Source organism: Cariama cristata, unplaced genomic scaffold, assembly GCF_000690535.1.
Source record: "Cariama cristata isolate BGI_N322 unplaced genomic scaffold, ASM69053v1 scaffold34809, whole genome shotgun sequence".
NCBI classification, from domain to species: domain Eukaryota; kingdom Metazoa; phylum Chordata; class Aves; order Cariamiformes; family Cariamidae; genus Cariama; species Cariama cristata.
In genome coordinates, this window is record NW_009634655.1 from 1 (window position 1) to 10994 (window position 10994).

The following is a 10994-nucleotide window of genomic DNA, read 5'->3' on the forward strand; positions in this document are numbered from 1 at the left end:
GGGACGGAGCCTGCTGACCGCAGGGGTGAGGGGGCTCCGGGTAAACGGGCGGGTTGCGGTGCCGGTGGGATGCTGCTTGCTTGCCACCAGCTTATCTTCCCTCAGGTGTTTGGTCGTAACAGCGAGTTGGGTGTGAAAAGGGAGACGTGAGTTGTATAAAAGACTTGCAACCGGGGATTTCTTTGATGGGGATGAAGTGCTGAAATGCTCCAGACCCAAGCTGTAGTAGATGAGGAAGAATCCAGGAAAAAAAACTAAAAATGCCTGTAAACTCCAGCAGAGCTGTTAGTACACTCGTCTAGTCATAATGCATGTGGAGGAGGCAGTATACATCACACTGCTGGAGGCACACAGGCCACCAATAACTTCTAGTGATAAAGTTCAAAGTATGAAACATCAAAGGCGCCTTTGATGCCTTTTTTGTGACAGTGTGTATAAGCATTGAGTGTGTTAGTTGGTTACTGTCATGCACAAAAATACACTTTCAAATCTGCTCACTCTGTTGTCTTGCTTTCTTTAAAACAGTATATGGTGATGAGGGGAAAAAAGAAAAGAGGGTTTTCTACATAATGATAGCTGTAGTTTACCTGCTGAAGGTATGCAATGTGAATCAGGCTAGCTCCTGAAACTGAAGTTGAAAATCTCTTGTGAAGTAACCACAGTTGAGAACAAGAAAATTATTTGTGCCTGAAATCAGTTTGCAAATATTAAAATTAACAAAAAAGGATACAAATAAATTAGTAATTGGAAATACCAACCTGACTTTCTATATGCTAGATTAATAAAAATGCTTTAATAACACCAGGAGGTTTTTAATTAGTTAAATAACATTTTCATAATCTAGGCAGCTGTTGATTTCCTAAACGAATACACACACATAGAGTATGCGCTGATTGTTACTGCTTTATAGTTTTATCAAAGGGTACGTTGCTTAGTCTGTTTATTGCAGGAAATGTGCAGAGCTTTTTAGAATACATCCTCTGTAATACAAAGTGTATTATACCGAGTATAATAATCTCCAAAGATAAATGAATTAAAAGGATAAAGCATCATGTTTTACGTAACTATAATCATACTCCATTTAATGACTGGCTTTAGTGCTATAATTACGTTCTTATTTACAGAAGAGTCTACAGCTGTAGAGAAGAGGAAGCCTCTTACCAGACTGAATATTCATTCTGCATTCTGGATTTTGGCATCGATTGCTGTGACATATTACTTTGATTTTTTTAAAACTGTTAAAGAAACTATTCAAGCAGATAGGTAAGGTACTTTTTCTTACAAAAAAAGTTATGTTTTCATCTTACAGTCATATTCAGTTTGTTACATTTGAACACTGTGTTTTAAATCTTGGATAAACAAGGTCTTCAATAGGAATAGAGACAGCTGGGACTGTTCAGCCTGGAGAAGAGAAGGCTCGGGGGACCTTAGCAATGTCTAAATACCTGAAGGGAGGGTGCAAAAAAATGGAGTCTGGCTCTGCTCAGTGGTGCCTGGTGACAGGTCCTGAGGCAAGGGGCACAAACTGAAACACAAGAGGTTACCTCTGAACATCAGGAAACACTGTGAGGGTGACCTAGCACTGGCACAGGTTGCCCAGGGAGGTTGTGGAGTCTCCATCCTGGGAGATACTCAAAAGGTGTCTGGACATGGTCTTGGGCAACCAGCTCTAGGTGACATGGCTTGAGCAGGGATTTGGACCAGGTGACCACCTAAGTCGCTGTTATTAAACTAATTTTTAAGTAAATACCATGCTTAAAATTTTGCTGTAATTTTTTTTCTTTACGCTCTACTGAGCCATCTGTGTACATGCAAAATTCGTTCTAATAGCAGGATGTTTTAATACTGTACCTTCAGGTTTACATGTAAGTACAAGAAATCGCTGCCTGTTTTGTTGAAAGTGTTGGGGATTTGATTTAATCAAAAAAAGCTGAAATTAATCTTTAAATGTTGAAGTTCATTTCTCTAGAATTTCTCTAGACTTCTTTGAGTAGACCAGTGAAAGATTAGTGAAATAATTTCTATGAAATAATTTCTATTTCTGTTCTATTTCTTTTCTATTAAATTCTTTTCAGTGTAATTGATGGATGTTAAATATTTTTAGATAGCTTCGCCTGGAAGCGCTTTTAAAACTCTCCCATTGTCATTGTCATTATTGTATCAATATCTGGAAGCTGAACAGGGCCTTGCTCTGTGCTGTGAGGTTTTCTGGAGCTGCTGTTCCAGGCTGGTCTAGATACACCCTACATCCAGTTGGCTGTGGATACAAACTAGTGACTCCAGGATGTGATCAAGGTTTTGGGTAGCCCCATCTGCTCCCTGCAGTATCCTATCTTCCTGCGTTGCTTATTTAGGTAGACTAATTTATAGTAGATATATAGATAATGGTAGACTACCATAGACCCTTTGTGATTTAGTAATCAAACTGTGGTAATAAGAATTCAGTTTTTAAAATTTTTATTTGCTAAATACACATTCAGGTAAGTATAAGATTTTATTAAAGTGCACCTTTCTCCCAAGTTGTCTTTCCCATCTTACTCTTGAACCCCATGCAACGCTACAGGCTTGGGAACAAGTGGCTGGAAAGCTGCCCGGTGGAAAAAGACCTGGGGGTGTTGGTCGACAGCCGGATGAACATGAGCCAGCAGTGTGCCCAGGTGGCCAAGAAGGCCAACAGCATCCTGGCCTGTATCAGAAATAGCGTGGCCAGCAGGACTAGTGAAGTCATCAGCCCTTTGTACTCAGCGCTGGTGAGGCCGCACCTCGAATACTGTGTTCAGTTTTGGGCTCCTTGCTACAAGAAAGACATTGAGCTGCTGGAGCATGTCCAGAGAAGAGTGACAAAGCTAGTGAAGGGCCTGGATAACAAGTCTTCTGAGGAGCGGCTGAGAGAGCTGGGGTGGTTTAGTCTGGAGAAAAGGAGGCTGAGGGTAGACCTTACCGCCCTCTACAACTGCCTGAAAGGAGGTTGTAGCGAGGTAGGGGTTGGTCTCTTCTCCCTGGTAACTACTGATAGGAGAAGAGGAAACAGCCTCAAGTTGTGCCAGGGGAGGTTCAGGTTGGGTATTAGGAAGAATTTCTTCACTGTTAGAGTCGTTAAGCATTGGAATGGGCTCCCCAGGGAGGTGGTGGAGTCACCATTGCTGGAGGTGTTCAAAAAAACGTTTAGATGTGGTGCTTCGAGACATGGTTTAGTGGGCATGGTGGCATTGAGTAGACAGTTGGACTTGACAATCTTTGAGGTCTCTTCCAACCATAACGATTTTATGATTCTATGAAGTGCTCAAAGAAGTCCTCAAAGAAGCTCATAAGTGCATCTTCCTAAATAATCACATACCCTGTGTTTTCTTGATTCTGAGTTTGAAATTCTGGATTTCTCTATGGTTTTCTGCAGATGCTATAAAGAAAAATCTTCATACTTCTCATCTCTTAAATTTGAGAGTTCATAAACTTGAAACCTTATTAAAGTTTTCTGCAACATTTCTGTTGCACAAAAATCAGTAGTCTAATTTATAGTGAGAAGCACAGTTGTAGTGGAGCCTATTCGATTTCATTACTGACAAAGTATTTTTGGTGTGGTAGTATAGTAGATGACTGACAAGATCTGTTGCATTGCATTTCCAAAATATTTGAGGGAAAAATAAATAACAGGAATGTTGCATTGCAAAATTAAACTCAATTAATTATGTATATTAGACAGCTTTAGAAGGCCAAAAAGTGTTTTGTAAAAGTAATTTAAGAAAAAAACGACAGGAACTCTAGGTCAATCTGTATAATTAACAGATATCGTCTGTTCTGTTTCTAGACTACGATGAAGATTAATGTGGAAACTGCAATGTGAATGTGCTTAACATGCTTTCCCCCCACAGTTGGTGGTTTGCCTCTGGCAGTTGTTTATTGGCTGCCTGTTTATCCGTTGCCTTTTACTGCATATTGTATCTTGAGTGGTATTGCGGAGTTGAGGACTACGATGCACAGTACCCAGCACTGATACCTATCACAACAGCTACCTTTATTGCAGCAGCAATTTGGTAAGTTCGAACACAGTGTACAAACTCCTGCTAAACGTGTGCAACTCTAACTGTGTTAATGGGCTCATTTTATAAAAAGTGTAATTTCTCGAATTCTACTAAGTGTATTGGTGACAATACCAGTTCTACATAGCATAATTTCTTCCACTTTCAACATTGATCCACAAAGCGAGAGTTGCAACTGTCGAAACTGTCTATTAAGTGTACTTGTAGATGTACTGGATCTTTTGTTTTGAAAATTTATGGGAAAACTGAAGTCCTTAGCTTTGTTAGTGTAAATTGTTCACTTCTGACAACTATTTGTGAGGTTTACAAATTAAGACAAAGGTGTGTTCTGTAGCTGAGAAAAAAATATGCCTAATCAGTTCTTAATACAGAGTTCTTCATTATCAATCTATAAATAGCAAACATACAGTTTATACTTCTGACTATTGCTATATGAGCTTTAAGGGTTTATATCTTGTCAGAGAATGGTACTTTTAGCAAGAGCTACTTTATAGGAGTCAGAACTGAACAAATGTGCATGTGAATGAAAAAATTAGATACGTGTGTGCCAGTATATTTATTTGCTCTCTGCACGAAAGCTGGTTGTCTCTTGTTTATATGTTGTATCTGAATAATGTCAGTCAGCATTTGTTGCAATGCTGGGAAAAAAGGGATAATGAAGAAGATAAAGGTGTTCCCTATTGTTTAGAATTTGTTGAATCTATAATCCTTGTAGTTCAGTTGTAAAATGAGTTGGTTTCTCTTTCTCTTCAGTTAACTCAGATCTGCTTGGCTAGAAGTACAAATTAAAGCTTTTCTGAGCTGCCATGTATGCCCATGGAAAAATCAAGAGTAGTTCATTTTCAGGTGCTTTGTGTACAGAGATTCTGAAAGTAAAATGTATCTTTACCCTTGATGGAACCGACTGGACTTGCTCAGTGTAAAATCTGCAGCAGCTACTGAAGTTCTAGAATGAGTTGTCAGTAAATAAACAGTAAACGAAAGTACCAATTTAATAATTAGGTGCTGGGGTCTTTTCGTTTTGTTTTCTCTCAAGTCGGAAAGAAACAAGTATTTTTCTAGATTGAATAATTTAAATGTCATTTCCTCTTGTGTCATGTTGTCTTTGTGTGGCTGGTATTTCCATAATATGACAACTGAATTTACCAAAAAATTCCTGGTTTTATTCCCAGTTTCAACATTGCCTTGTGGCCTGTCTGGTCGTTTATGACACCTTTGTTGCTCTTCATTCAGTTTATGGGTGTTGTGATGCTTGTGTCGCTCCTGGGATAAGTCCTTCAGGTAAATAATTGAATTGTTTAAGCACATAAAAATATTTATGTTGTTGCATAAACTGCTTTGTTAGACATTTAGGGATTGTAAGACTACTTAAAGATTCCTTCTCTATGTTTTGTGTACACTTTTAGAATGTTGACATTTTGTGGCATATAGAGTAACCGGAGAACATGCAAGTATCCTAAGGGGAAGAATATCCTTTTTCTCTTCTCTAAGATTCTGTTCTAGACAGTGAAAAGAAGCGATTAGTGAGAATGGATGGATAGTTTGGGGAAGTACAGGCCAAATACCTGCAGCTTTCACTCAGACTGGGAAAACTTAGCAAAGTTGCTTGACCTGATAGTAAAAGGGAGAAGCTATTAACATCCATATGCAACTGTCTTCTCTATTTTACTTTTTTTTAAAATTCACATTCTTTGCCTTACCTTCATCTTCAAGTATGCTGTTTCCATTTTCTGTGATGAACAGTCCAGATCAACCTGCTATCTGGAAAACTGCCAGATATCAGTAGTTCTTTGTTCTTCCTAAAAAACAACTTTTCAAAGGCAAAACCAGGTATTTTGTTGACTTGAAAAAATTATTCTTAATAACTGCCACGTTGAAAAGGGGTTCTTGCATCTTTTGTTAGGATATACTATTCAAATGAACCCTGTGAAACTGAAAAAGCTTAAGGAAGAAATCAAAGACGGCTCAGTAAATAGGGTGAGGGATGTCCCCTGAATCACAGGTGTCTACATCATCCAGTGAAGTGACTTCTTCAGCAAGTCTTGTTTGCTGTACTTCTCAAGGGAATGTGGGGAAGCCTGTTTGGTTTTGCTTGCCATCACAAATCCTTTCCAGTGAGGAAGTCCCCCAGCATTTTCATGAGTGCAGCAAGAAGAATGGGACAGTGCTGGATTTTGAGTGTAGCCTCTTGTAGTGCCAGAGTTGTAGGCAAAAAATATTTAATGGCTGGGACAGTGAAACACAGCTTTTCTTTGCGTAAACAAAGTGAAACTAGAATTGTATTTTTCCGTCCTATTTTCTAGATATCAAGAAACCTGATTTTTTTAAGGCGGTAATTAACTTAGATCATACCCTGACAACACCTAAAGAGTTCTGAAAAATATAATGCTTACGTCAAAAGCTCTTTACTGCATTATGGGAGCTTCACTCACCCTTGCTAATCCAAGCTTCTTCAAATCGTATTTGTTCATTCTGTCATTAGCTATGTTCTGTCTGAGCACTGGAAGGATGTGGGGAAAGGATGCATTTCAGCGTGTTGGAGCTCATCGTATTAACAGACTAAAACAGCCACTCTGCATTAATTGGTACTTAGAAAGAAAGAAGTACAAGCGAATTACAGATATGCTGAACAGCTGAACCTTGTGAAAACATTCTGGTTTTCTATATGAACAGCCAAGTAAATTTTGTTATACAGAATTTATTCTTGGCCTAATAATTAGGGCCAAATTATTACTTCGTAATGTAAAATAATTCACTAATCAATATTAGGTTAGTACAAGATACAGCTTGTGTTGTATATACAACCTTACAGCATTTTTGTTAAAGTTGGATTTGTTTTTTCTTTCCTTTCAGCTTCATGTGAAGGATTCAAGTAGCTGTTATCCTGCAAAGTGGGTGTTACTTTTGTTACATTCCAGTACTTTGATTATTTGTAATACTGCTTGTTTGCTCTAACTGATACCATAATTCTTAGACTACCTGATTTATAAATCAAATGGACATAACCATTGGGAAAAAGCAACTGATGAATGAATAATTGAAAGATAGATAGGTTTTACCTCTCTTAGTGACATAAAGCACTTGATTGCTGCTTTGTAAAGCTTTTATTTATTTTTCAATATTAAGCAAATGGGTAATAAATCAGTTAGAGAGTCCTAAATCCTGTCTGGGGGTTCCAGAAGTCACCTAGTCCAACTTCCTGCTCAAAGCAGATTGGTTGGTTTGAAAGTAATTGACATTTAATGAAATTGTTGTGAGTTTTTAATACTATATTCTTTCCATTTGAATTGACAGCTAAAATATTGTTATCTGGAATCTGTGTTTGTATTTGTAGACTTACTCATAGATGACACAGGAGATATTTCTTGATCTGTTAAATACCTAATGTTATGTGTGCTATCATGTAGGAAATATTTTATTACCTAATCTCTTGACTTCAGATCTGCTAGTGTTTGAAAAAAAGATAAGGATAGGGGTAAGCGCCTAGAAAGCTGGTTGATGTTTATATCACTGTTATTTTGGCAGTGCCGTCGGTGAAATAAATAGATTCTACTTGTGCTGATAGAGTTTGTCCACAGCCAAAGATGGATGGTCAAGCTGTGAATAACCAGCAATATAATGAACGATATGAACACTACACAACAAATTAAAAGCACAAAGTAAATTCTTTTGTTGTATGCACTATTTTTCAGTATTCAGGATGTTTTTCTTCTCTAAATTATCTTTTCATTCTTAGCAGTGCCTGGTAATAAAGTTGCCATTTTTCTTCCTCAGCAATAAAGAGGCTGATATTAACTTAAATGCTATTGGTCCTACACAGTTGGGAAAATAAAATAACACTGTCTGTCTGTTTGCCTTGGCTGAGATACTTAAGTATCTGGAAACCTGGGCACCATATAGTTGCTAGACCATTTTATGTAGATCTTTATGTTAAATACTTTCACACTCCCACCTTTTGGAAGATAGGAGAATGTAGGAGCTGAGTATTGAAACTTTTTAAAATTTACTCCTTGTGCCTGTTGCTTGAAGTCTGAACTGTTAAGAGGAGACTATGTTCTTCATTCTGGCTTTCAAATTCACACCATTGCTGAATACACAATACATGGAATGTTTAGTAATGAAAAAGATAGACATTGTCTTAAGCTGCTACTGTTTCATTAAGGAAAAAAGTTCCTGTCAGTATGCAATGTGAAGGATCCGTCAAACCAAAATAAAATACACTTAGCACTACTGTTAAGTAGCTTGTAGAGTAGGTTAACAGCTTGATTTGTTTAAATGTAGTAATTAAGTTTTCCAAAACCAGTTGTACTTCTCATCTTTAAAGGACAAATTGCTTATCTTCAAGTCTTCATCTCTTAAGATATTTTAACAATTTTAACACTGCATACACAAGTACATTTGAGTAACTTTGCTTATTGTGATATTTAAAATGCACTGTTGCTCAGGGATGGTAATTATCACTGTATTTTTGTGTGTCAGCCATATAAATGCTCTAGGTGTTTTAAGTTGCCTTGTACTTTTGAATTAAAATTACTATTTGCTACATGGTTTTTCAGATTTATTCTTCTGGACATCTTAATAAACTGTGTATAAAAGTGATCAATTATTGTTCAGTACTTAATTAACTGCTAATTCCAGTGTTCTTGATGACTGCTAGCCCATCATTTTGCCTACAAAACAGATGTTCATATAGATTTTAAATACTGTACTTGACTTGGAGTATGCTTGTCTTTCATCACCTCTCATCTGGGTTTATTGAAGGTGTCATACCATTCTGTATGCCTTTGGAGAGCCAAAATGCCAAGTAGATACACTCACTGTACGACAGTCCTGCAAAGTCTTTCAGTAACAGTTACGAGTATCCAGTGCAACTCTCATTCACTTACTTGCTCAAAAGAAGCAGTGGTGAGTCTGGAAAGAATTTAAAACAATGTTTGCTGTAATTAGCAACCTGACAAAATGCTGCTGCCACTTCCAGTTCTGTGAACTCCTTGATTCTGTTATTTTCCATACAACCAAATAAAGAATCTAGGGCAAGAGATTAGAAAGATGTATCTTAATAGTTTCCTGAAAACAATTACTAGACTGTCAAAATCCCTACCTCTGCCAAACGTTGAATCGGTTAGCTGGCTACAGAACACCATAGGTATTTTCTCTATCCATTTACATTAATTTCATTTGAGGATGAGAATGTGTACCAGCACCAAAGAGCTTTTCTTCACAGGTGACAAGGAATGCTCTAGAATCATCCTAAAATAACATAGAAATAAAATAGTCCAGACAGTGAAGATGATTTATCAGTTATCCATAGAAGTTCTGTAAAATGAAAGCATCTCCCTTAGTTGTTCTTTAAAGGTTACATTACATAAGATAAAAGTAGGACTTGGCATTTCCATAAGCTTCCAGTAATGATGGATGTAGCTCTTGAAGCCTTAAGTGTTTGTGTAGTTATGCTTTTTATTTATACTGCTATTATGGGCCAGACAGAAACATACGGCTACTGTTCAGTTAAGGACATTTTTCAAAAGGAAAACTTGTATTACAGCTTAAAATGCCTGTTTCTTGAGAACAGGCCAAAATTAGTAAAGGACATGAGCTACTGTTTTCTTATGCTTACCTTTATATGGGATTATACAGAATTCACTCATGCCATCCATCTGCCAATTTGTTCTTTAAGAGGAATGCAAGCCTCAGAAATTTACATATAAGTTCAGAAATGTTCAGAAAAAAATTGTATTTACTCATTTCTGGCTTTGGAAGAGAAAAAGCTTAAAACCTCTGTAAGATTTGCCAGTGGAATTGGAGTAAAATAGATGCTGTCTTTTCATTTCTCTCAATTTTTTTTTTTTGGGGGGGGGATGTAGCTGAACTAGTGGCTTCATTTCATGTGAGACATAGGTCACTCACTGTAAAAAACAATGCTTTGGATATTTGACATGCTATGAACAGATACAGGGTAAAAATGTAAGACCTGCCTGGCCAGAACAAGGGCCAGTCCATCTTGGAATTTGGCCTCCAAGCTATGGCTAGGTACCTGAATACCTAGAATTAAGAACATTTGGATTGTACGCAAACAAAATACCATTTAAAATATGTAGTGTTTTCCAGTGGGCTGCATTCCTGTCAACCCCTATAGACAATCAACTGGTGCTCCAAATCTTGAGGTTTGAATACATTAATATCCTATGACCATAGGTCACAGTTACAACTAAGTTTAAGTAGGAAAAGGTAAATATTTAAGATGTGTATAAAAATTGGGAAAATAAATAAATAAGAAATGAACTAAATCCTGCCAAAGCCTTTGCTACTTTGAGCTCAGTAGTTGCTACTCCAGCTAGCAATCACTATAATATTCTGTTGTCAAAACGGGACTTACTAAACAAAAAAAGGAAAATTGCTGGCTTTGAAAGGTCTAGAAAATTCCTGAAAACCGAGGTTATTTACTACCAATGGAAAGGCCAATTGCCAAAGAGGTGGTGGACTGCAGGGCCCAAAGCACGAAAGCGTGGCGAGTGAGGCCGTTTCCACCCCCGTACGAAGGGCCTGCACCTCCGGCTGTTTGCTCCCCGGCTGCGGGGCAGGCTCCACCGGCCCCTCCGCGCTTCTTCGGAACATCTCCCACACGGTGGCCGTTCCTCGGCTTCCCGGCCAGCCATTTACGGTCACGGGTGTTTTGTTCACCGCTCGCTATCTTTACAGTCTCCCTCTCTAGCGAACACGTTACGCCGCACATGTCTCTGTCACCACGGACGTGAGCTCCGCGTCCCTCCCCGCACCCCGCCGCGCAGGGCTCACCTGCCCCTCTGCAAGGGACGTGACCACCTCCTGACTAATCTTCCGCTGAATAATTTCTCCCTTACCCTAATCTCGACCCTAGCTGTTGGCTGAGTCTAAGGCAAGAGCCCCTTTGCCCCGGAAAACCTCAGCAGCCTTTTCCCCTGGCAGCCCACCTTCCCC

General features: G+C 38.4%; 1 protein-coding gene across 1 annotated transcript; it reads left to right on the forward strand.

Moving 5' to 3' along the window:
- Positions 1-1051: 1051 nt before the first annotated feature.
- Positions 1052-5309, forward strand: TMEM128 (transmembrane protein 128). The gene is made up of 3 exons (XM_009707234.1): positions 1052-1263; positions 3870-4031; positions 5210-5309. Exons 1-3 carry the CDS (start codon positions 1052-1054, stop codon positions 5307-5309), a joined length of 474 nt encoding a protein of 157 aa, XP_009705536.1.
- The last annotated feature ends 5685 nt before the right edge of the window (positions 5310-10994 follow it).